Source organism: Aphelocoma coerulescens, chromosome 5, assembly GCF_041296385.1.
Source record: "Aphelocoma coerulescens isolate FSJ_1873_10779 chromosome 5, UR_Acoe_1.0, whole genome shotgun sequence".
Lineage (NCBI taxonomy): Eukaryota > Metazoa > Chordata > Aves > Passeriformes > Corvidae > Aphelocoma > Aphelocoma coerulescens.
This window is the reverse complement of record NC_091019.1, coordinates 22,581,898-22,609,581: the sequence shown is the minus strand read 5'-3', so window position 1 is coordinate 22,609,581 and position 27,684 is coordinate 22,581,898. Positions and strand designations below refer to the sequence as shown.

Genomic DNA, 27,684 nt, shown 5'->3' with positions numbered 1-27,684 from the left:
GATCTAGCAAAACTTTTACGTGCACAGTCTTTCCATTAGCATGACTTTCAGTATTCAGCATAAATATTGTAAAGCTTGGTATATTCACTATAGAGACATTTTAATTGCTTTTAGGGTTTTAATTGTTGCTTTAAGCACTACATACTGATCACGTGATATCTCCTGACTCTGCTTAACCTTTTTTCAGAAGTTGTAACATACATAACTGGCCCTAGATTACATAGCTTTCTGTTTAAAGATAGGGGATTCAAACAAAATCAATCAGGCAATGTACAGATTTATTCAATTGCAGTACTGGTGCTTATCTAACATCCCATGCAAGTATTAAATGATTAGGAGGCAGAAAAAAATTATTTTGGACTAAAAGTATTAGTAAACTTAGAAGCAGGGTTTAACACACCTGATCTCACAGATCAGCTTAAATCAATTTACACTGTTATGAAAAACACTAGCTACACAGAAACTTACTGTGAGGAAGTGAAACTAGTGCATTACTGAAGTCAGAGGAGAGTTTTTGATTGGGATTTTTAAACCTCTAGAAAGTTGATCAAATCCCTCCCCCTTACCCCAATTGGTGAAAGTACCATTCTTGTAAGTAACCACTATCAATGCTAATTCCAGATGTAAATACCTCTGTAGTAATTAATGCTCATTTCAGTATTTCTCAGTTAGTTATTCCAAGAGAAATTCAACAATGGAAAAGAGCAATAACAAAAAAAGAGGCGTACTACTGCAAACATGTTACTGCGTTATTTCACAATCTGTCTCCCAGGCAAGCTCTTTTAGGGGCTGCTCCCTCAACATGTCAGGTGCCGGCCACAGATTATTCCATCACTTCTCAACAGGAGCCCAGGTCCTTTGAAATAAGGAAAAATAAACAACATAAACTGTGCCAAAGGGAAAGTCCAGGAACCCTGAAGAGAAGAGAATTTTCTTAGGCGTTATAACTAACAATAATCTAGAATCAGCCTAGCATAGTTTCGATTGGAAGTCTTAAAATCAAAACATGTTACTGCTATTTTTCTCAGAGCCTACTGTTCTACCCTCCCTCCCAAAATCTACTAATTCTGAAATCCTGAATCATCATCATGCTTTTTCAAATTTCAGTCCCATTAATAGAGTTGGCATAAGGCCTTCTGTCCAAAACTCGTATGTGTGCTCCTTCCAAAATTTCAGTACCTGCAAATTTACAAAAAACTCAATGGGTCAAATGGGTTGTATTACTCCGAGCGCTACTTCACTTTCAAAAGAGCAGAAAAAGACACCTGGACTCAATGCAAGATACAAAAGACTTCCAAATATAAGACATGCTCAAGACTAGAAGCTACAAGAAGCAAAATAATCCAGGATAATGTTAAAAATTCTCACATGTGTAAAGACAAAATGTGTTAAAGATGGTAAAGATGCTGCATGTATTTGACTGTCTTTTGTAACATGTTAGTCTTCTATAATCTCTGAAAGTTCCCAGTAAGCAAGGTTAACATCCAGGTCATTAAACAGTACTTATGAAAGTTTACATCAACTTGCTGATGGCACAGCTTATGACAATTCAAGATCTTGAGCAATACCCAATACCCAGAAAAAATATCGCTTTGTTTTCTTAATTAATATTGTTAACAGATTCTTCTCTGAATGAATGCTGAATAGCATTCCATGTAATAAACACTTGACTTAAATCTGAAAAGAAAAAAGCAGTTCAACAAAGCAAAGAAAGCCTGCTTTCAAGTGCTGGCATACAGGTAACTGAAATTCTTTTATTAGCTGCTAAATGAAAGAAATAAAGCTTAGAAACAATCCTTTCAGACCAAGAAGGAAAATTAAATCTTCTGTCTGTTACAGGGAAAGAAAACCACACAAGTATTTTTAACAGTAACTAATCAGTGGTTCTTTCTGGAGGTCAAGTGCTTAAGTGGCATTTCCATCAAAAAAAGTCGGTAACAGTTGTATCACGAAGTCTCTCTGTAGCTTCAAGTGATAGTAGCTGTCACACATCTTTCCTGAACAGACACATTCCTGTTTTCAAGCTATCAGACTAAGAGGGGAATTCCAGTCCAGTCAGAGAAGCACATGGTTTAATTTTGGACATCTCCTATACCAAACCTTTTACAAAATAGAGTAACACGTCTTTAAGGCATCCAGAAATCTTTTCAGTAAGTTAGAAAACTGAAGTAAGCTGCTCCTTTGAGTTGGAACTTTTAAGCATCATACTTAGGTTAAACGAACATGAGAAGGGTGTTTTACACCGAGTTGGAGGAACTCGGTGTAAAGAAGAACTCGGTGTCTAGACTAGTGTAGATGGAAAAGAAAACTAGAAGGGTTCCAGTAGCCAGCTGAAGGCTCTTTTACCCGACAGCTACACAGATGTCAAAGGCATATACACAGAGCTTCTGGTAGGAACTTCACAGATTTTACTGCAATGCCCATTTTCACTTTTCAAGCAAGAGAAACTTTAAGTGTATCAGTGTCAAGCTGAAGATTCTGTAATATGTGAAATTGTGGGAAATGCTACATATAGAGTTGTAACAATTATTGCGTTATAAAAAAAAAAATCAAACTCAGAATCTGTCACTTTTCTTTGTGTGCCATTGCATTTTCTTACTATAGGGTTCAAGTACACAGATGGAAAAGAAAACCAGTTACTTTTGCACCAACAGTTTCCATGACTGAAACACATCATAAGTGATGCAGCCTACTTCAGCAAAACAGGATTTACAAATTCGGTGTAGCAGCTAGCAAAAGCCAACCTAGTTGTTGGATGTAAGGAGAGCAACCACCAAAGGAGTCCTGGATTTTAAGATAGTCTTGCATTTCTTAATGACAAAATCATTTCCAATGCAGAGAATCCCCTGCCTCCTAAAAACCAAGTAGGGAGGTAAGTTTAAGGAAGGACAAATTAATGTTGAAGATAAATTATTAAGTGTTTATCATGAAAACTCTTGGTAAATTATCTTCTAAGACCTTTAAACACATTAAGAAATTTATTTCAAATGCCAAGCATGCTCTTCTGCCAGCTTCACATAACCTCAACTAGTTACTATCTACGTATGTTTTAGTTAGATTCCAGTTTGGGGCGGGGGGTTCCCCTTTCTCCAATCAATGGACTGTAATAAGACACTGCACTAACATTTACAAAGGGCTTACTTTGACACTGAAAGTGGACCATCTGTTCAAAACAAAACTAAGCATTAATGCGTGTCTGAAAAAAATTTAGAGCTAAAGAGAATTACCAGCGACCCAAATGACAGAAGACACTCTCTCTAGCTGCTACTTTTCACACTGCCTGTTGTACTCATCAGAGCATCGCCCATTGTAAACTTGCGGTCTACAACTGCCTGTCCCAACCTATTTGAAAGAGATTTATTTTCAATCAAAGCAGTGAGGTTCATTGAGTACTACTAGCTAGAAAGATGTAAATTGCTGTTCAAAGCCCCTCAATTTAATTACAGTACTTTACATTACAGCCAGCAATCAAAAAAATAAAAGCAGTAATAAAGGACAATTTTCATCGCACAGCTGCTACATTTCTTGAACAAAATATAAGATCAATTTGACATAGAACACAAGTCTCAAGTGAATACAAAATAGCATGTAGCTGTTTCTTCAGTGCCAGAACAGCCTGTTATGTCACAAATGTGAGACCTAGGGGAAAAGAAATACTTCATTACTTCGTTACAATAAGCTAGTGAAGTTTCAAAGAAACTTTGTGGAGAAAGGAGCGAATAGATGGTTTGAAATTAATAGGAATTAAGTAGATCAGAAAATAGAAACACCTCTACTCAACAATTTAATACATACTTCTAATACCATGCACATTCCTTCCTAGTCCCCAGGCATAACAAACTAGAAGAGATACTGTAAAGGAAACAAAACCAACCAACAATTCCTTCACGGAAGGCTGGGAGATCTCAAGCAGGCTGGCTGCACTTCTTTCCTCACAGCAGGATTTCTGGATGCTTCACCCTCTCTTAGCCACTGCTAGGCACAGGGGGCTGCAGAGTGGGAGGTTACCAAGGATCTCTGACCCAAGGATGAAGAGCAGGCTGAAGCTTGGGCACAAGGGAAGGCAGAAGGCAGTCCCTGTGCCCAAGGAATGGCAGGAACAGGCGAGTGACCCCTGAAAAGGGGCCCTCAGTCTACCTAAGCTGCCTCCTCCCCCATGAGGGCATCTCTCAGGCCATAACCTCCTCAACTCCCAGTATGGCCATACTTGGCCACATACACTGCCACCACAGTGGTCTCCTGATATCATGACAGGATTCTTCCCAGACACTATACTGATTTACAGCACACATGCTCCTCTACTAACTACCACTACACTTTCAGAGGGTAACTACACCCTCTTGAGAGAAATGCAGGAGATCCTATGTGGCAGTCTTTTCTTGACTGGGAGAAAAACACACCAGAAAACTGTGTGAAGACAGTGATCTCCCAACACACTCTTTAACAACATGCCACCTCCTACTGAGTCAAGTTATTAAGCAGGGACTCTCACACGCCCATCAAACATGAGGAGGAGCCTGCTATTGTTACAGAATACGTAAGAACTGAAGTGAAATCACTTTTACCCGTATTTATCAACCTAGTCTTCCTTATTTATGAATGCTGGCTGCACTCCTATCTAGATCAGAACTACAAAAACACATTTGTGGATGAGTCAGCAGTGTGCCCTTGTGGCCTGGAGGGACAATGGTATCCTCGGGTGCGTCAGGAAGAGTGTGGCCAGCAGGTCGAGTGAGGTGATCCTGCCCCTCTACTCAGCCCTAGGGAGGCCACATCTGGAGTGCTGTACTCAATCTGGTCTCCATGGTTCAAGAAAGACAAGGAGCTACTGGAGAGGGTCTAGCAGAGGCCACAAAGATGGATTTAGGGTCTGGAGCATCTCTTATGAGGAGAGACTGTGGGAGCTAGGCCTCTTTACATCAGAGAAGACTGAGAGGGCATCTCATTCTTGCATACAAATATCTAAGTTGGGTGTCCAGATGATGGTGCTGGACTCTTTTCCATGGTGCCGAGCAACAGAATAAGGAGCAATGGCCATAAACTAAATGACAGTAAGTTTCACCTCAACATGAGGAAGAACTTTACAATGAGGGAGGCAGAGGCTGGAACAAGCTGCCCAGGAAGGTCATGGAGTCTCGCTCTCTGGAGACATTCAAACCCCACCTGAGTATGCTCCTGTGCCACCTGCTCTAGGTGACCCTGCCTTGGCAGGGGGGTAAACTAGATTATCTCCTGAGGTTCCTTCCAACCATAACTATTCTGTAATCCTATGATCTTTTACATAATATATGTATCTACACATACATGCACCATGTGCATATACACCCCCCTCTTATCACTGAGTGCCCCAATAATCAATAGCTTTGACATGCTGAAGTATGTAAATAAATCCAAAACAGTTAAAGTTTACTCCAAGACATTGATCCCCCAAAATTCAAGAGGTGATAGCTGTTCAACAGAAGTACAAAAATCTGGTGAAATCTACAGTCTGCAGTGAATTTAGAAGAGCAATTTTATACCAAGCAACAAGTATATCCTCATCAATTCCTACACAATCTCAAACCGCAGGTTACTAAGTGTTAACAAAGATCTTAATTACCTGCAATAACTACAAATTAGACACTAATCTCCCCTGCCCAAGTAGAGAAGATGAATCATTGCCTAGTAATTCCATGCCAACAGCAAATTACAAATTTAAAATATTCACTGGTCACAGAATTCAGTTAGATTTTTCCTATTCTGAATTCTCCCAATTATCTTCAAAATGAAAATGAAGGTATCTTTGCACTGAGAAAAGCGCATGATTTAAAATAATGTAAAACGCAAGCTAAACAACGCATAGCTACCCAGCAAATACTTTTGCATTGAAACATGAAGTTTAGTGCCAAAAAAAAAATCAATTTCAGAAGACAGTATTACTTCAGTTTAATAATCTACAGTGCTAAACATCACTCATACCTATTATATGTCAGTTCGTGAACACATTTGCTTTGAAACTGTTTCAAAAAGGTTGCGCAGCAGATACACTTCCTGGCACAAAAGCAAAACACTGTAAAACAAACAGAATATCTGCAACAGCGTGTCTGAACACCCCTGATTGCCATAGTAAACCAAAGCAGGGTGAAGAAAGAAGATAGTGCAGGAGCATGGTAAGTTAAAAGCCAAAGTTAGAATCAGCCAGCTAGAAAGTAATCAGAAAAAAGATGCAAGAAAAGGGAAGGCATGGCCACAAAGCCTGAACTGAAGAAGGAACTGCAGCTTAGAAAGCAATAAATGTGAACCTAAAGAAATCAGGTGACTTTAGCAGACATCAGGGACATGAAAAGCTTAAAATTTAAGTGGCTTCTGAATGCTTTAGGATAAGGCTTTATAGACGCAGAAGCTAAATCTACTGCTGTAGGTGAAGTTTAATAGTTTCTTACCTGTTAAACACAAAAGTTTTTAATAGTTAAAAAATCAGTTTTGTATTCTCTCAGGCTCCTTGCCCATTACAGGGTATCCTGGCAACAGCAAAAAAATCTTTCAATCTACAGTACTAGCAGATTAGCAGGACTGAATTAGCATTGAATTAGATGAAGGAGATTTCTTCCTACAACGACAAAAAAAAATTGTAAAATTTAATATTGTTAATAGGTTCTATTCAATTGCTCGACAACTGCATGAACACTAAGGACTGTTTTGCAACAAGTAAAACACATGAACAGAAGAAGGAACAACTTGCTAGGAAGAAAAGTGTCAGTTCACCAGAGCATACACTGAAAATAAAATCAAAAGCAGCATGTCATCTGAAATACTTGTTTACCTTTAAATGAATTTTAACATTTCCCTCCATTTTTGGGAGTCAAAGGAAGAAACTAAAATGAAACTGCCTTTATAGTCTGCACTTCACTGAAATCTAACACAAATCCAGAATTTAAAAAAAAACTATTAGCAATTTCCCACAAAGTAACAACTTCAGATCTGGAAGATCCAAAATACCCATTACTAGAGCTTTCTGCAGTAGGTTTTCTCCTATCTTCATAACTATTTCCTTATATTAATACATCATTTATCCACAAACTTGCACAGAAATGAACTAAGAAGCATTAAGAATGCCTGTTATGTCAGCACAGGTCTATAAAGAATTCAGCCAGTTTCAATCTGAAAACAGGCCAACTTGGAAAAAACCAATACGGACCACATCAAGGCTTCCAATGCAACAAGCTGAATTAAGACAGCATTCAGTCACCATTATGAAAATCTCTACTTTTGATAGTTTAATGTTACTTTGCTTTACACTGGAGGAATTAAAGAGCTCGATTAGGTATCCTTAACTCTCTTCAGACTCACCTGTCTGTGCTTTAGTCCACACCAAACAGGCAAGAAAAAGCATCCTACCAACTGATTTTTCTTTCCAATTAGCTGTTTGTAGTAGTTGCAGGAAGAATTTCTAAAACAAAAATTCACCTTCACTTTCCACCACTTCGAGGAGCTTTTTGATTTTGCTTTTTAACATAGGTTTCAAGACAGACAATACTTTGGTTTCTTTTGGAAACATGGGTAATATTGTTTATGGAAAATAAAGTACTAGCAACTAAGAAGGGGAACAAAATTAGTAGCACGTTTATTAACTCAGGTCAGTGACTACCCAGTGTTTGGCTGAGAAGCTCTGCTATCAGTTTGTCACAAATACATCTTCAGCTAAAAAACCCAAACTATTCACCACAAAAGGATTTCAAATATTCAGCCAAAGAGATTAGTGATTTAATTTTACACCTTCCATGTTAAAGGTAAGGAGCTGTGTCTTCAAAGCTGGTTTTTGATCTTTGCAGGTGATTTAACAGATGGTCTCTGTCAACCTAAAGATCATAGATTCAAAGAATAGCTTGGGTTGGAAAGGACCTTAAAGATAATATCTCAGGTTATTTTAGTAACCAACATACACATGAACTGAAGCTCAGTGTAATAACACCGACCATAATTCTCTTAAAGGTCTTTTAAATGCATTTTTTCACCTGCAGACCTTCAGGTCTACATGGCTGACAGACTTGCCAATCCCCTGTGAGTCAAGTGATGAACTAGAGCAGAAAAAGTAAACAAGTTTCCTGGACTCAGTTCACTTTACTGAAGTTTTCTAGGTTATTGTTTCTGCATTTTAAAAGTGTACCTATATTCCTGAGCAGAGGTCCGAAACAGGAGAGAACATCACTTCCTCAATTATGTCACATGGAAATAAAGAAGAAGCCTGCTTAGCTTAATGCACTTTCAGAAGAGTTTACACATTCTTAAGATCCACAGATTTCAATTGCTAGTAGAACTATCTAAATGAAAACCACTATTACCCCCCTTACAAGGATATCTTTGTTATTTCTCTACCCTGCTTTCTGTTTGAAAACTTCCGTCTAAATACCATTGTCTAGCACCAGAACAGTTGGCTTCTGAATTCAATACAGTAGGATTACATAGTAAATTAGAGACACCAGTGTAATCAAAATTAGCAAGATACTTAGAGTGCATGTATTATAGCATACCCTATGAAGGGTGTGCCACCAGAACCCTGCTCTGGTCAATCAGGACTTTTATCAGTCCACCTCAGAATCTGCAAAAATAGAGAAACTGGTCTAAACAATGACTTCCACTTAGTGGTACAGATGATTTATTGGCTCAGACTGTTCCTCTCTGCAGCACAGATTAGGTATTGCATCATGAAAAAAGGGAAAAGTCCCCAACCCTCCTCCCCCCCTCCCAAACCCACAGGAGTTCTTTCCATAAAATAATATTTTAAAAAGGAATCACCTGACTGGATAAGGTTCAAGTCTATTTAAATCTGACTTTCCTACATCCAGGGATGGCTTACATTCAGCAAGAGTTCAGCCAGGTTAATACAGTCCTGTCATGAAGAAGTATCAAATTATGGAAGGTCAAAACTTTAGACCTGAAGGTAACATGCAAAAGCAGGATGAAGTATTGTCATGTGTATGTACATATTACATTCAAACACAGAACTATGAAGACTTATCATCACAACTAGGACCACATCCATGTTCATGTTTATCTGATATACCCAGAAAATAAAGCAAGGCACAATCACCCAGGGTAGGATCCATCTTCACAGGAAAAATTCTTGGACTTGTTCTGGCCCAGAGAGGTGACAGAAGTAAACTCTAAGTATTACCTAACAAACTTTGTTTACACGTTTTTACATCAGAGAAATTAACCACTATGTGACCAGTTGCCACAAAGAGGACTAAACTTATTTTATTAATGCTGCATGAACTGGGCCATGCCGGTTTCTAAAACCATTCTCATGTATCTCTATTGGCCCAAACACAAACTACACAAGTGTCTCTACTAATAGAAACCAATGCAACATTTGCGCATCCTGGTAAAAAAGTGCAAGAACTGCAAGCTGCTGAATAGTGCTGCTCTTACAGTAATTCACTGCATGCATTAACTTATGTAACTTACTATATCTGAAATAAAGTTGTTACATAAGCTTGACAAAACCACTAGCAGAACACCAGCATCTCCTCTGGAACAATAAGGACTACAATTAATCAAGGGAAGCACAGGGCATGGTATGGTTTAGTTCTATCACCTCTCCGGGCCAGAACAAGTCCAAGAATTCTTATGCAACACACATGCAACAGCTGAAGCACAAAATAGTAGATTTTTTTCCCTTCTTGCACTGGCTTACTGGCCCAGAAAGACCCCCCAGTGAAATTACAGTCTACCAATATAAAGCTGTTTAATGTGATATTTAGGCAGAGCACTATGAAACTGTAATTTAAGATTCAGCATTGTTCCTTACCACAACTCTTCAAATGTCAGGTGAGAAAAATCAAAGTAATGTGCACTCCTTAGAACACTCGTGTCTTACAGCTTACTACACAATCAGGAACATCTCTTTCCAAAACTTTTAAGTAACCCCTTGGACAGACGGTTCACAAACAAACTTGACCTGGAACTGTTGTCCACAACCATCTATTTGGTAGTGGTGAGAGCAGAAGGGCCAAGACATTGCTGCATCTGAACTAGTCTAGAATTCTCACTTGTTAACTAATTAAGTTTACAGAAAAATCTTCACGATAACCAAGGCAATTTTTAAACACTAAGAAGCATCTCAAGTCAGGACTTACTTAAACTTTGAATGCTTTGGCTGTCAGTTCCCAACACCTTGCTTAGAGGATACATTTGTATGCTGAAATGTCACCATCCACACTCAGAATGAGGATAAGGATTGAAATTCCTCATGCTCTCTCACAGGAGTGCTTTCGGATGCTAAATCAGCTTATGTAAAGCAGCTCAGTACTACCCCTTGCTGTGCAGTCTCCCTCTGTTGGCTCCCCAACACTGATGAGACTTCTGCCAAGACATTTGCAAATGAAAAAAACTACTCCAAAAGTGGCAAATGCAGGATGAAGAAGGGGAAAGAGGGTTTTCTGCCATGTCTATGGGCTGAAACAGCTCAAAGAGTCTGTCAATCACCAGGGCCAGTGCAGCCAAGGAAGAAGGAACACCCCATTAGGGACAGAGCAATCAGGATTTGACTCTTTCGCCTTTGCCCTAAATTACATCACCTCAAGCCTGCTCAGGATTGCAGAGTAGAAGTTCTCCTGAATCAGATAAATAGGTAATGCTGAATTCGGACAATTCAACATCAGTTCTACTGTTGCCTCAACCAGCTGATAATTTGCAAGTGTAAATGAGTCCTGAATTCCTGTACTACTAACCTGGAAATGCAAAAAACCCCAGTAATACTGACTCACTGCTTTAGCAGTAAACTTAACCTTTTCTGTCTGAACATTTTAGAAACAACTACTGCAACTTAAAGACACAGCTTCAAGTTGAAAGGCATGAATTTCACCAGAGGTTTCTTTTATAAGCATGTGTTCTGTTCACTGTACTAGTTCAAAGAGAGCATGGACTTGGATTTTTTTTCTCAAGTTCATCCTCCTATTCCCCTTGTGGATTAGACCTTGAAAGTTGGACACAAATCAAATTTTGAGGTACATGAAAAATACATGGAGGTAAAAGAAAGCTACTACAGCAACTTCTAACCAGGACACCAGTGCTCCTTCTGTATAGACAGTGCATTCATGTCTGTTATTTGCTTTCTTTTTTTCATGCAAAATCCCAGTCTTGTTAAAAAAATACTTAAAGACCATTTACAGTTCAGAATGAAAGTCAACAGCTTCTAGGAGCACATCAATGTTTTGCCTCCCGAAGTCCCACTCAGCTACAGCTGCTGCCAGAACTGGAGCAGATTCTTGCATTAAGGTAGCAACATCAAAATTAAAGCCAAAGCAGTTTGTAACTTCTTGCTAACTCTTCACTTTCATTAAAGGTTTCTGGGATCTGTTGTTCAGGTAACACGAATTTTCACTGCAAGTTACATGAACTACACTAGTTAAAGGCTGTGGGCAAGAGTATCTTCCTAGTTTTCCTCATACTAAGCTTTACAAAACAATTAAAATAAGTTTTGACAGCTGCAAGTTCTCAAGTTCTTTTAATTAGGATATCAAGAAATGCTATCATATCCTGAAAAAGCTGACAGAACTATTCAACCCACCCTACACGCATACAGAAGCTAAATATTCCCCTAATGACAGTATCATAAACATGTTTTGCTTTTCAAAATGAAAGTTAGAATCCCTAACACTCTTCAAAGTGTTCAGAGCCAATATCATGAAAAGAAAAGTAGAAGACATTTCTTCTTCTAATCTTTAATTTAAGCCAGTTAAAACATCTTTTATTTTGATTTGCTCTTGGGGAAATACTACTAGATTGACTTGATTTACCAAAGAGCTTAAATCCCATCTATATTTTTTTTCTAGAATCCCAGTATTTTCAAGTTTAACAATACAATCCCTAGGACAAAAGTAGAAAAGTTCTTCTAGTGCCAAGCAAGAGAAATAAAACACAGAAGCAGCACCTAGATACAAGGGGAGTGATGCTACTTTAGCATATTCACTTCTCTAGATTTTGGTATCTGCATTTAGCAAAATGCTTTAGTGCCACTTGGCAGCTTCCCCAGCCTAGTGCCCATCTTACAGCTTTATTTGAGCCTTTAACCAGCCAAGAACACGCTCCTTTCCTTCACAAAACATACTCTATATATTCAGGGAAAATAGTCTATACAACAAATTCCCTACCTCTGCAGATACCCTGAGGATGAAGGCAAGTACTTAGAAAAGAAAAATATTTTAACATATATGAAATGTCAATTAAGTACTTGATGCCAAACAGTCAGATTAACTTATCACTCAAAGACTAAGACAGCTGAATAGTGACTCAATAGCCTCCTCCTGTAATATAGAATGCTATGAAGACAACAGTCCAATGTTAGTTAAACAACGAGCATTAAAGAAGCATGACCAGATTTACTTTTCTGGGAAACTCATCCTAGAAAACTAAGAAAATACTGCTTTGAATGGGAAGATTTCACCAATTCTCACCTATGTAAGTTTAATGAATTACTACCATTTTTATTTAGGTACATGCAAAAATATGTTCTAGAAAAGAAATTAGAAAACCAGCAAAATCACAAAATTTAAGTGCAAAAAGCCCTCCCAGTGAAGTCTGAAGTGGCTATTAAGCTAATGCTATCTTTCTTTCCCATTCCCCAGTCCCCTAGGCAATTTACATTCTGGAGACTCCAGTAATGTGAGTTTTGCCATGCTGTGCTTTTACAAACCATACACAGAGAGGAATTACACGACATATTTTCAGGCACAGGTGACTCTGGTGTCTCAACTGAACAGAAGTAATGCTTTGATCATGGAACTCTTCTATTTTGCTGGACAATACTACAAAAATCAAGACCGCCTAACAGAAAAGCCACCTTCTTCCAAGTGCACCACTCACCCTAGTTTAAGGAAAAAAAAGCTGAGGTTCCATTAAAAAAAAAAGTCAAACCAACTATTTTCTCTGTTATCTTCAAAACAATATTTTTAAAATTCTACTTCAATGCTTCTCTCTGGAGCATCAGAAGACCACATTTGTTGGAGTGCCTTTCAGAATTCTGCCGCAGTTGCAAGTGGCAACTATGGGGGCAAGTCGGTCTCAAAGATTTAGCAGCAGTACTTAATACTGTTTCCAGAGGGTGATTAGTCTAAATTTTTACACTGCGTGATCATCAGCTGTGCAATACCATAAGTACACTAGTATGTACTTGCAAACAGAGTTTAAAAAAGCTGTTCAAGCAATGTGCCATAGTTAAGGGGCACAGTGTCCTTTTGAAATGATCCTTCCTTCAACTGGCTGTTTTCTTTTTCCTTTTCTTTGTGCCCTTTCAAGAGAAGGCTACCACACAGTAACTCACCACAATACTTTCCGCATCCATTCCTTCCTACAAGTTCTTTCTCTTAATACCAATGTATCTGCCAACAGTTTTCTCTCGCTGCAAGAAGAGCCTCAACTCTCACCAAGTGTTACTTTACTAACTAGGAATTACTAAACACACACTGTTAAAACTAATCCAAATGCAAGACTGAAAACACCACTGATAGGTTATAGTTACAGAAAACTACAGTGATACTTCTGTATCTACGCCTACTCAAGGGATTTCAAGCATAAAGTTTCAAAGAAACCAAGCTACTTAAAATGCAAGCTCAGAATTTAATATGGTATTTATTACAGCATTACATGATAAAGCCCTAAAGAGAAATACCCCGCTGAGCTGAAGACTTAGAAATCAATTCACTTAAGACCTGAACTTAAGTCTTCCATCCTTTTCAGTAACATTTAGGGTTCACACAGACCTTTGTCAAGACAGTCTTATTACCATTCCAAAAAGTCAAGTTACTACTATACCAAGTGGCACAGAAATTAACTTAGTTTGAAATGCCTTAAAGTCTAAAACAAGACTTCTTAGGTGGTTTCACTCAATGTTCACTACCTACAATAATTTTTTTAAAAAATTATAAACATTTGGATAACCTATAATACTTTCTTATGATGATGAGATCAGTACCATATTACAAATTTTTATTGTCTCAATAAATAATTTCATTCCTGGCTGCATGGGGCTACAACCTCAACATGGGAGGAAAAAAAAAACCCCAGTGCATTCTGATCTCCAGCCTTATGGCCAGAATTGCAAGTTAAACTGCTGAATTCTGAAGTACAGAGGAGAGGAAGACTGGACCAGTGCATTTCAAAGAAAACAATCTTGTACAAGTATTAACATCACTGCTTTCTGTTATGCCCTAAAAGGCATCCAGTTTCCCATAGTGAAAAACACCTGCAGGTGTTTCCAATGTGAAATAAATAAATAAATAAATGCATACATACATAAACCCCATGGGTTTTCCAGACTTTGAATCTTTCTTCACAGACACTCTCATACATAAAAGATTCAGAATTATTCTTGTCTGCCTTCAATATCCTATCTCTCCAATTCCAAGCTGGGCAACTAAATTCCCTAGTGAATAACCAAGGCATTAGGGATTAATTTATATTTATAGCTTGCATTTTTGCAAATTATAAATTTGCATTTTTGAAGCACAGCATCCAAGCCAAGTGTAGCTGGTACTCAGTTCAGCTGTGTTAAAGTTCTTTGGTTTTTGTTCTCAAGTAATACTTCTCAGTTCAGCTATGTTAAAGTTCTTTGGTTTTTGTTCTCAAGTAATACTTAAGTACAGCAGGAAGACATATTGTAACAGGCAGTTACAGGAAAAAAAAGTGCTAATCTATGACTGAAGTCATATTAAGACAACTGCACCTGGCACAATTACTGAGTAATTAAAGCAATCAAGCATTAATGGGTTGAGAAGAATAAAGTCGCAAGTTCAGTCTTCAATCACATATTACTTGTGTCAGAAAAATTTGTAAACTTTTGTATTGTGACTCTAGAAGAGAGCCTTAGCCCTTACAGTACAGGCAAGCAGCCTGAAAAGACACAGTTTTTTATGCAGATCATTAAGAAATGCAGACCTCTCATTAATGTTACCTTTACCACCTCCTTTATCAAACAAATTTCACTAAATACAATGTTCAGGGAACAATTCTTTGCTATTTAGACGTGGATTAAAGCTGTAACAAAGAGCCCAGCATCAGCATCAAGTACACACAGAGAAGGATCCTCTGATGAATGCTTGCTAGTCACAGCCAAGAGGAAGAACTGATATTTCATAGCCAGCTCGCTGTACCTCCTACAGCTGCCCCTCAGAGACAGAAAAACACACGTACATGCCCTTACCCCACAGAGCTGCCATGAGCAGTGACAATCTCCTTTGTAACAGCCAGAAAGAACAGAGGAAGACAAACATGGCCGATGGGAACAAAACCCCTGCGCTGTTGCAACTTCTAGGTGCACTTCCATCTGGGCTGACCAACAATGAAATGGATGTTGGGTTCCTAGAGAAAGGAGCTGCTTACATCAGTAGGAACCCCCCTATCTAAAAGCGGGTCTGTTCGTGCCACTACCACAGCTTTTAGCTGTCTCTAAACTTTCCATCCTTTTCCAAGAAGTTTGGTGACAACAGCTGAAGTTGTCAAATGTAACCTACTACTTTTTATTTTCTAGAAGACTTAGCTTTCAGTTACATGGACCTCCAGCAAGACCATCAAGACAGCAGCAGAAGAAATAACATGAATTCAAATTCTGTAGTTCAAACCAGACCTAAACTTTGCAACTGAACTCTTAAGATTGGGGACTGGTCAAAGTAGTAGGTACATGGTAAGCAGCAACAGAATATGGAGAGCCCCACTTCTGCAAATCACAGAACAAAAGAGTTTTTTCATCAATACCTAACCTATGATTTTTTTAAAAAAACTTGCAGTAATTGAAAAAACCAACCAACCAAAAAAACCACCTTCCCCCCCCCCCCACTAAGTATATTGGAAACACAAGACTTGGTTTCCACTATGCTTACACAAAAAAGCAAACAGCATTGTATTTTCACCATTTCTGTGAGAATCACTAATTGTATAAGCAGTCTGCTACAAAGATGCAAAAATCCACCCTGTGGAGGCAGCAGCTTATATTCCTTTCACAATGCAAACGGTACTGAAATAATATCAACTTGTAGTGAGGCAAGCCTTGAGAAATACCCGTTGTTTTCTGCTCTAACACAAAAGCTCAAACCAGTTACAGTACAATGGAAAATGCAGTCATACCTGCACTAGCATTGCCTACAGCCACTGCATAAAGCACTACCTGAAGCTTTTAATCTATCAATTAGGTTACTCCCACAAGAGAGAAATGCGGAACACACAACTGAGGATTAGGGTCTTAGGCTTTGCTCTTCTAAAGGAGCATCATTTACAGAGCAGGTTGGGAAATAATGGGATTCACTTCAAAAACCCACAGCAAAAGTTAAATTTGTACAACAAAATCTTATTTTATATACTGGTGTCTGGTTAGAAATCCTGCCAATAGTCACTTAAGAAGGGAACTCACCCACTGCCTAACAGGGCTGGGAGGCCTGGGATTCACTTTTGTAATTAACCATCAGAATGCTTTTAGTACTGAAACAGCTCTTCTAGAATGTATTAAATAAACTCAGAAACTACGTTTTACTAAAGTATTTGACATTTTCATCCTCCATCCCAATTATGCTTTGTTACCAAACTGGAAATGCCATGGCCATTTCTCAAGCCTCACCCAGGACGGGCCTGCGCATCATAAAAAGGCATTAAGAGATTTCTTCACGTTTAAAAGCATCTTCTGGCACAGGTGACAAGAGGCAGCCTATGGTGTTCCAGTGCTCATTTTCAAGAAGGCCCAATGGACACAGGCCAGAGACCACTAGGCCATGTACTCCACCTCCTTACAGATGCACAACTTAAACTGCGTAAATGTTTGGAATCATCTCATTCAAAATGAAATAGGATAAAGTTTTAAGAATGTTCCAAGGAAACTAATCAATCCCCAAATCTCACCACTCGGCAGTTTCTGCTTGTGCACATATACATTTTTTTCTCTCCTCTTTTACTCCCCTTCCCTTCATTAATCAAATCCCCACTATGCGTTTCCTAGGCACTCCTAGCCATTCTGCCAGCATGTCTAACAACATAAATCTCCCTGCCAGTGGAGTGTGTTACAGCTTCACTGGTCTATAAGGTTGTATGCTGAAGTGCTTTTGGTATTCTTTTCCACAGCTGGCATGCAACATATCCCACAGATTTGTTATTGAGCATTTCAAGTTTAAGAGGAAAAGATACATCCATTTAACAGGATTAAGAGATGACTATATGAACTAACGGCAAGAAGAAAGAAAAGTCAAAGGGTTAGGTGGGAACTTTTTCACCTATTCCAAATCACATATACCATTTCAAACGTGCTTCTTGACATGTTATGGAAGCTATTAAATAATCAAGGGTCACAAAAAGTCTCGTATTTCAGACCAACAATTTTTTTGCCAATATTGTGTGAAGAGTTATTCCATAAACAGGCAAACTTAAACCACGTCTTCCCAATCTTTTCAGTCTATTCCATTTCCTGAGAAGTGTCCCAAACTAGCTATAAAGCTACATATAATATCCAAGAGTAGAAAAATATTTTACTTCAGTTGCTTAGTAGCATATAGTTTCTAAAACAGATGCTGGCACCCTGACACACTACAGAAACAATTAAACATGCTATGCAGAGCTTTCAACATGATGTTCACATTCTCTGTGTATCTTGTCCTTGATCTTTTAAGGCCTGCTTCCCACCCTGAAAATATCAGGATCACTAGTTTCTCAAGTTCTTTGCTCTCTTCCTCCAACGTACCAAAATAAGAAGACACAAGCAAGATATTATTTCTCATTTACCTGTACTTGTTTTATTATTGTGAAAAGTTTTGCCAAAATAACAGCTCTACATCCTGCTCTTACGATAACCCTATGAGACATCCGGTCTTCTAGAATCTGGACTTGAGATATTGAGATAACACAGTATTCCTAAACCTGGCATATGAGATAGTAGAATACACAGCAAGCTTGAGGATCACAGGTGAAGGTACTACTACAAAAGACTAATCTAGAGGGCAGACAATGTGCTTAAGCCATCGTACCTTACCACAGAAACAGATCACTCTGCTCATATCACCTCTTCTGCCCAAGCACAAAATCCATGGCTTCCATCAGAGCTTCCAAAGGCCATAAATGAACTCAGTTACCCGAGAAAAGTGAATACAAAAGTCTCCCACCTACAAAGACGTCGTGTAGTACGCTGAAACACTGAAGCTAAAAAACGGCTTATTGCAATATAGTTACAAAGAGCAATCTTTAACTGTGGAGCCAAGTACATGCTTCAAAGCTTTTTAAGTACTTGGACAAAACAGGACACTAATGGACAGAGAGTGGACCAGACAATTCTTCAACACATTTCTCCCTTCTGACTGTCCCAATCCCATACTGGTTGGTTTTGAGCCAGCTCTTTAGCATTTCACAGTACATGCATGCCAAGCTAAAGCTGAGTAAATAAGCAAAGATGTTGAGCCATAACAACAGAGTTCACTCTCTAAACATCTGCCAATACTAAAGCTACATACACAAATTTCTGCTCTAATACTGCTAAATTCAGGTTCCATTCCATTAATTCACTTCAATTTCATTCCTAGAACACGATCTGATTCTCTGAGTGGTACACAGGCTATAGCATCACCTCCCATAAGTGCAAGACAGAAGCACTCTGATGGAAAAAGTCACTTTTGACCAACTCAGCAGATGTGAGCAGTCTGCAGGCAGTATTGTGAAGAGACACATAAACTACCCCATATCTTTAATTCCATAAGGGAATAACGGCTAATTGATTTGTATTTTTAAAAAATCCAAAGCTGTGATGCTTACAGCAATTTGCATACAAATCTAAGTTGCTTGTAAAGAAGTGTAATGCACTACCCTACTTAAAGGCATTCCTGTTAAGCAGGTTGCTTTTCCGGAATTTCTAAACTACAACTTTCACTTAACTCAGTGTTTTCCTTGTTCACTGTAAACAGACCTCATCAACAGTTCTTCTGGCCAAAACAGTATTTCCAAGTAGTTTCAGAAAATAAATTCCTTTAGTAACTCAATACGGTGCAGGATTCAATACCTATGAATTCTGCTTTTCACACAGAAAGCAAGTAAGTGTTCAAATAAAGTCATAATGGACAAAATATTTAATTTAAATGAACCTAAACAGCACTTAAAAATACAAATTGTCAAGAAAAACATGCAGACTGGATATCACTTTTGCATGACGTCTCATTAACAATTTACATATTGAAAGATAATTCTGCAGTGTTCTTTTTTCTATTTGTATAATAAAAAAACGCTTGCAAGCTTCACTTAGTCCATGCCTTGCTACTGAAACATAAATAAAACAGAGTTAAGTAACCAGAGTCTTACTAGAATGTCTGTTGCACTGGAAATAGATCATGCAGTTCAAATAACTGCAGCAATCTTTCTGGAACACTGAAAAATAGGTAATTCCCATCTTTCAGCATTCCAGAAAAAAAACCCACACAGGTATTTGTGCAATCCAAAGACACACTGCACTATTAGAGTACCTTTAGACTCACTCCACTGAAGGACATTTTAAACCTAAGTAATACCACCAGCAGTAACACAATCTTTCATTTTTAAGTTGTCAACATCTCAAAGAATCCCTTCCAAAAGTTATCCACCTACTCCTAAGTTCTCTCCACTCTTCCACTCAGAACACTTTTTTAAAATAGCAACACACCCATTCAAAGTATCCCACTGTTCTGACTTAAGTAACATTTATGCTGACAGAAATGATCTTTAGCCTCAATTGCACTTATGTCATACAAGATAGTCTCATATGACACTAAATAGACTAAAACACTAATTTCCTCTTACACTTTGGAAAGTTCTTAGCAACCAGTACAAAACAAAACCAGAAAAACTGGCAGGTTCTAAGTGAGATTTTGCCAAACATATTTAACAGCAGTTAAAGCTTACCCAAACAGTGCTACGCTCCTAAAACGCCGTAATTCAAAGAAGTTGCCGTGTTAAAAAATCCAAACCAACCCAACCGTCCCATCGGAGAACCCCGCGCGGGACCCAGGGGCAGAAGGGGCGGCGGGCAGGGAGGGCTCCGCGGAGCGGCCCGGCCCGGCCTCCCCGCCGCGCCCAGGCCCCCGCGCCCCGCAGCCGCGCCTCGGCCGCTCCGTGCCCCGCGCTGCGGGTGCGAGAGGCCGCGCACGGCCGGCCCCGGCGGTCCCGGCAGGCCCCGGCCCGGTGCCGCCCGAGCAGCGCCCGGAGCCCCCGCACGGCGGTGAGCGGGCGCCAGGCCCGCGCCGCCACGGAGAAGCCGCCACCGGGGCGCTGCTCCGCTGGAAGCGGCGGAGAGGAGATCGCGGCGCCGCCCCGGCCGTACCTCGGCAGCGCGTCCCCCGCCACAGGCTCCAGGTGCCTCCACTCAGGCGGGAAAGCCTCCGCTCGCCACCATCACCGACGCTCCAAGATGGCGGACATGGCAGCTCCGGCGAGCCCTCCTCTGCCTCCGCCCACCTGCCAATCACTTCGCCCCGGCACCGCCCTCCGCCCCGGTTCGCGCCTTCCTATTGGGCGCTGTGCGGAGCTCGGCCTCTCACTGGCCGCCTGGCCAATGTCAGTCACTCGGCTACGCGCCTCCGACAGGGTGGAACGCGCATGAGGGCGGGCTCTCGGCTTCCCGTTGGCCAGTCAGCGCATGGGGCGGGTGCACCTCGATTCCCACCTTCCCGGCCTAGCAACAAGGGAACGTCACGCTGACAGGCGTCTCCTTCGACCAATAGAGAAGGCAGATTCCTTTTAAAAATAAACCCGTTCCGTCCAATCCGGAGCCGAGGTTCTCAGAGGCCGCGGCGGAGGGGGGGGCGGGAGCCAGCGGTGCCGTCCGTCCCGCAGCTTCACCCGCCGCGCCTCGCCATTGGCCAGTGCACAGGGCCACGCCCCCGGGGCGCGCGCGGGCGCCAAACTGCCTGACAACAGGGCGGCGGCGCGCGGAGGGGCACCGGGGGGGGCGTCGGGGGGTGAGGTGGGTCCGGTGGCAGAGTGCCCGCCTGGGGTGCGCGAGGTAGCGGGATCGGTGCCCGCCTTCTCCACTAGCGGGTCTTGCCTTTTTCTGAGCCTGCCTCCGTGCAGGTGCCCGTGCATGTACCCAGCGCCGCTTAAGATCCGGCAGTGTGTGTTTTATAAAACCATAGGATCATTAAGGTTGGAAATGACCTTCAAGATCGTCAAGTCCAGCCGTGAAACAGCAACATCACCTTGCTTACCACTAAACCATGTCCCCAAGTTCCACCTGCCTTTTGAACGTTTTTAGGGATGTTGATTCCACCACTTCCCTGGGAAGCCTGTTCTAATTCATGACCATTTTTTTCAGTGAAGACATTTTTCCTAATATCCAATCTAAACCTCTCCTGATGCATCTTCAGGCCATGTCCTCCTATCCTGTCACTTGTTAGCTGGGAGAAGAGGCCAACCCCCACCTGGTTACAGCCTCCTTTCAGGCAGTTGTGGAGAGTGATATGGTCTCCCCTGAGCCTCCTTCTCTCCATGTTAAACACCCCCAGTTCCCTCAGCTGCTCCTCACAAGACTTGTGCTCCAGACCCTTCCCCAGCTCTGTTGCCCTTCTCTGGACACACTCCAGCACCTCAATGTCTTTCCTGTAGTGAGGGGCCCAGAACTGGACACAGCACTCAAGGTGTGGCCTGACCAGTGCCAAGTACAGGGGGGCAATCACTGCTCTGGTCCTGTGGCCACACTATTCCCGATACAGCCCGAAGTGCTCCGGAATGACCAGTGAGATCCAGGGCGGGTGCTGTGCCTCAGCCTTGGCAAAGCTCCCTGGCTGACACCTGCAGAGCTGCGGGCTGCGGCTGCTGCACTGCAGCCCCGCTTGGCTGAGCACGTCGGGCAAGGGCCTCTGCTGGAAAGCTCAAGTGACACACTTGAACAGCCCCACAGCTGGCACAGGACACCCACGGAGCATGCTGAGCACCCTGTGTCTTAAAGGCATGAACAAGTTCTGGCCAGCCAGGACGCTTTTGGCTTTCCCTCACAAAGCCTCCTGAATCACCTCTGCCCAAAAAGGTGGTGACCCCTCCGGCTGCAGCCCCTTGGCCCCTCAGGGCAGCCTCGCTGGCTTCAGAATGTCACTGTCAGGATGATATCCATGTCCCTGCAGGAGACCATGCCACCGTGGTCAGCAGCACATCGCCTGTGGGCAGCAGGTTACCATCAGGTACCTGCCTTGCCTGGTGTCCACAGGTTTTGTCTGGTTTTGGTGGGCTTTTGCCTAGCTTCAATGGGATTTTGTCAGGTTTCAATGTGGTTTTGACCAGTTTCCTGTTAAGAGGGCATGGGCTGGTTAAGGCAAGGACTCATTAATTCATTTATTTATAATGGGCAAAGAAACAACAGAGCTGAAATGATAGTTTAGCATTAGGGTAGTTCTTGTGGAACCTTCATGTAGAGGACATTAAAACTGAAGGGTGGCGCTGTATTTATTTCATGTATGTAAGGGAGAGGAAAACAATACATTTCTTTAACTTCAATATGAATCAGCAGTCTAGGATAAAGCAACTCCACTGTGAATAATGTATCTTCACGTCTTTCACATACTCATCTGACAAAGTTAAGCTCAGTACAGCTGTACTTACATCTTACTGAGAATCAATCAGCAGGTCTGCTCCCACTAAGACAAAGTAGTGATATTACAAAGAGACATAAATATTGAGGGTGCTGCTGCAGAAAGCAGCATCTTTTTCAGGAGAGAAACAATGATCCAAGCTAGAAATGGGTTCAAATCTTGGTCTACAAAAACAAGGTGCTAATGGGAGCCTGTCTCTACGTAGAACATCTTGGGGTTTGGACAAAGGGACAGTATAATAAGTAAAGCTGTTTGCTTACCTTTCTGTGTGGGTCCTTTTCAGATCAGAGGGACTCCACATCTTCTCCTTCACAATGTTCAAGAATTTCTTGAGTTCTGTTGAAGAATTTCAAAATAGGATACAGGCTGCTTGGGGTTTCTCTACAGAAAAATAGGTTAAGACACTTGCTTCTAAGGAAAAGGTAGCTATTAGATTTACAATAGCTGCAAATAGGCTAACATGGCCTGGCCTTTGTGCTTTGTCTGGGAATTTTTGCCAGCTGCTCAGGTGCTTGGTTTCATAATGCTTATTGCATAAAAAGTGGGCCACAGTGTCAGCTTTCTTTGTGTTCCTATGTCTTTCCTACCAGTTGACCAAGCTTTGGCTCCTGTGCTCTCTGTCGGCATTACTGGTTCTCCCAAAGATTGAGTTGCAGTGCACATTAACCTATTAAGAGCTATCTTTGTGCTTGTTCCTCTTCAGTTCATGATGGTACATCCCTGTTTCACAAAACCCCTGAACAGAAGCCCTCCCCAAGCTCTGAGCCTGGTGGGCTGCTTCTGTTAAAAAGAGCTTGTTGGCTGCCAGTGCAAACACATGATTATCTTATTCTGCCTGAGCAAGTTGGTGGAGCTGCAGCAATTATGGATACATGTGATCTTACTGTGTCACAAACACACAGTAAAAACTCAGCAGCATGAAATGTATTTGCTGAGATCTACTTCACAGAGTTACACAGATAGATCTCTGAGTGTACAGCCCGTTTTTTGCTCTTTTTCATGCAAGCAGATTTATTTAGTGAAATGTACCAAAGAAAAAAAAAGTTTATCCTCAAAACAATCAACATGAAATGGGACATTGTTTCTTTATTCATTATTTCAGCTGGTGGACAGTCCAGAAAGCTCTTTAGAATGTATTTGTTCCACTTTTATTTAGCTGTCTTCTTTTTGTTTTCTTTCCTTTCACTGTGTCTGGTTTTTTGTGGGGTGGTTTTGTTTATGTCATGCCACTTGCAAGTTCCAGCATTGAGCACCTGCACTACCTACAACAAATGGAGATTTTACAATATAAACTGTGTAGGGGCAGTTCTGGTTGTGTTGTCAATGACAGTCTGTAGGAAAGACACTGGAAATTGTGAGCAGAGAGTTAACAGGAAAGAATGGATCTAAAGAATGGATAGATGAGTGTACCATGTTAAATGGCATCCCCAGGACAAGCAGGTATCCTGTTAAAAGGATAATGAGATTAGAAAATACATATATATATACATATAATATAGCAAGCACCAGAAGTGGTATCTGGAGAGGGGATTAATAGCTCGAGTGTAGAGCAGCTACAACAGTAAAATATTTAGGTACCTGGTATAGTTCCCGTAAATATTAAGTGTCCTCACAAATAACTAAGTGTTAAATTGTGCCACTGTGGACACATCCTGTATCTTGAGCAAATGTGCCCTGGCAGCAAGGGATGCATCTTAGCTCAGAAGAGGCAGGATAATATTTGCACTGGCACATAGCTGGTTTTCAAGGGTTCTATCACCACCATGACAATTCCAGAAAAGTCTGGGACTTCATAGGCCCTGTTTTTATCTTAGAGATTTCCTGTCAATATATTTCTAAATCTTGATTTTGTGAAATTATTTTTTAAAACTACATCTGTCCAGATGAAACTACCATTACCGTATAAGTTGCTAATGCCAGGGCACTACTACCTCAAGGTAGAAACACTTCACATCCACAAGGAAGATCTCAAAACGCTACTGAACAGCTGGGGGAAATGAGGAGGTTATGTGGCTTGCCCAACATCACACAGTACACTGAACCAGAGGCAAAAGAGTGAAATCCCTGTCCTTTATCCTTGGAACTTACGTGCAAATCTGAAGATCTTGACACCATTCCTGTGCCTGTGATTACAGGCAAATCTGAAACAAAAACCTACCCTGCTTCAGGTGACTGTAGTATTTTGTTGCTGGCAGGGAAACTCCAACTTTTAGGCAACGGACCTGAAGCTTGATGGCATTTTAGTAAATGAGTTCTGGCTAGTGTTTCAAGTGTCAGTGTGTTAACTTGGTGATGGCTGCTGCCTGTGGCACTTTGAGAGAGAGCACTTCTGATGGATTCCTCTACTCCCTCATGGAAGCCATTTCCTCAGCATAAAGTGATAGGCAAATAAAAAAGTTACAAATAATCAGCCTGCTCAGTCACTGTCACCCCACCAAAGAATGTTGAGTGTGTTTCCTCAGTGTGCACCATTAACCCCTCAGCCATCGCTATGCTCCCTTCAGAAGCTGGTGGGCTCTGGTGGGCTCTGGTGGGCTCCCTGCAGGTGCCAGGGGAAGCATTTCCTAGGGCTTGCTGTGACTCTGCAACTCTGCCACACCTTGGACAACAAACTTGTCTTCCCAAGCAGTGGCACAGCCTGCCAAGCCAGCTTGTCCCGTGGCTCTGCAATTGCTGGATGTGACAGCAGAGAAGGGCAGGCAGGACTGTAGCCTTTCAGCAGCATTTCACCATTAGCTGCTGCTGCTCTTACAGAGCCATAATGTCAGACTATGAGCACATGAAATGTGTTTCTGCTTCAGCTCTGCCAAGACGACCACAGTCCTGTCCCTACCAAATGTTGTCTTCCCTTTGTCCCTCCAAGGCAGCTGAGGGGTTATTCGTTTCCAGTTTACCCAGCTTGCAGACTTGGGTTTCCCACAGGCACAGGGAAGCACCAGTGCCTGCAAGGCAATGGGAGTACCTGCACACAGGTCTGGAGCTGAACCTTCCCACTGGTGATATCTGGCTGTTCAATCAACTCAGGCATAAAATGAAGTCATAGCCTAACCTCTTTTAATCTGTTTGAGGTTCACTCTTCAAAGCACTGACAAGTTACATGTAGGAAACAGACAAAGAAAAAGTGGGACAATTGGGTGCCTTGCACCAGAGTTCCCATCTCTGTTAACACTGAATGAGTATTTGTAGAGTAAGGTCAGCCAAGACAAAAACACCTCTGGTTTAAACATAGCTCTTAGAAAATCCATTGTTCCTCTTATAGTTCGGGAGAGAATAAAGCCTATTAAAGAATTTTAATGATTTAATGTTTAGCTCAACATCTTACTAAAATTGCGAAAACTAAGTCGCTTTAAGAGAGAAGGAGCATTTCTGAACAATAACATCATGGTTATGCTCCTGAGGGTGACCATGGATGTTTGACTGCAGCAGACCCACAAGTTAATCCATTTAGTTGAAACAAAATGTTCAAGTTCAGTTTTCTAATCTCATTTCAAGCATTGATCCTATTAGCATTTCTAAGGCAAAGCTGCTGGGGAGTAGGATAGGACCTCCATACCATGCTTGTGGTCCTGCTGGAAAGAACACAGGCACAGAGGGAATTTTTGGCAACAACCCATTTTGCTTTCACTTGAGTGCTTTGGCCATGCCCCTTCCATTTCCATGGGAGGGCTTATATCAATACCGGTTATCCTTTTCTCCCACCTGCCCAGCACTAGCAATCATGTCATATCACCTGGAGCAAAAAGTAGACAGAACTTGTTAGCTTTGCTGACCTGCCAGTGAAGTGCACAGTGTGGGCCCAGCATGCAGCTGTGGGAGCCTGCTGGATGGCTGCACAGAAAAGCTGTCCTGAGTAACCAACCCCCATCCCTCTTGGGATGGATCCTCTCTCTTTCTGAGAGGATGCTGAAGGCTGGCAAGGTGTGCCAGCAGTATGGACAAAGCACCAATTTCTTCCCATCCGTTTTCTAAAAGAGCAGAGGAAGCAGTGACATGCTGGTGAGGGCATGGTCAAAAGGCAATTTGACATAATTTGTTGGAAACTCCATATACTTTATTACATGGGGAAATGGGTGCAGAAATGGAAGCCTAATGATCCTAAACATTAGGTCCTGGTGCTACCACTGTCCCCATATATATGCAGGGTGGTTTCCCTTGAGCCTTTGGGTTACTTTGTCCAGATAAAAGGGTTGGAGGCTTACAGTTTATCTCCCATCCAAACATAACACTTAGGAATCATGGGGAACAGGGGAAGACCTGGTTACATTGATTATTAACATCAGAAGCAAATTATGCTCTAGCAATAAAACAGGTTGTGTACTGTAAGCAGAAGAAATAATGTATAGTTTCCAACAAGCATCTGAGGCTAAAACCCAAGTCTAGGGATAAAGGTGTGCAGAACTTAATATCCATTAAACAAAAGACACTTGCAGCACCCTGTTCAGGTACAGAGAAGTTGCCTTCGATGACTGGTGTACAGCACTGCTCATCCTTCTCTGGTCCTAACTGGCCTGGCAGGAGCCTGGCAACACATTCCCACCTCAGGAGTAATCTGGTGATTATAGGTACATATGAGAGGTGCAGGTTGAAATTTCCATGGCAAAAGAAGGGAATGGGAGCTACACCACAGTCTCATTAAACTGTTGTATAAAAGGAACACCCATATCCATTTCTTTCCCCCCCTCTGGCTGTGCTTCAGAGGAAAACATACCCAAGGACTCTTGAGTTGTGAAGAGTACAGTACCCGGGAAGTAGGCCTAGGATTTGGAATGCTGACTGAACTGAACTCCCTGGGGACTCAGGCCAAATAATACAGAGCTTCTGCACCATGATTCAGATGTCACCTGTTTGGCCCTCTCAGAGCCCTCACAGGGATTTTTTAATACCTTAAAGTTTACAGAGCAGCTGAGCAGGAGGATTGCAGGATTGCAATTTTAGACTGCAGTGTCTTAATCCCATTTCAAGCAATTAAATGCTTTTGATACAGATACTAGTATGACCGAGGAGAAAAGAGAGAAGAAAGCTGCTGCACAAGTGGTTGAATGCAGATCCCGGGAGAGAGAGTGTTCATTTTAGTTTTGCTTCATTAGATGTGCACTGGGTACTGGTTTTGTTATGTAGTTACCTATTAAAA

At 41.4% G+C, this 27,684-nt stretch overlaps 1 protein-coding gene across 6 annotated transcripts in view; it reads right to left on the bottom strand.

The window, feature by feature from the left end:
- The window catches only part of PPP6R3 (protein phosphatase 6 regulatory subunit 3), a 54,340-nt gene extending 33,942 nt beyond the window's left edge, over window positions 1-20,398 (bottom strand). For 3 of the 6 annotated variants that reach the window (XM_069017091.1, XM_069017096.1, XM_069017097.1), the window contains exons 1-3: window positions 20,294-20,398; window positions 6,423-6,589; window positions 729-856 (exon numbers count right to left, since the gene is read on the bottom strand). In XM_069017091.1, the coding sequence (XP_068873192.1) occupies window positions 729-740 (12 nt within the window). In that variant the 5' untranslated portion in view covers window positions 741-856; window positions 6,423-6,589; window positions 20,294-20,398. The remainder of the gene's footprint in view (window positions 1-728; window positions 857-6,422; window positions 6,590-20,293) is intronic. The other 3 variants (XM_069017094.1, XM_069017092.1, XM_069017093.1) reach the window with 3 other exon arrangements.
- Window positions 20,399-27,684: the final 7,286 nt, after the last annotated feature.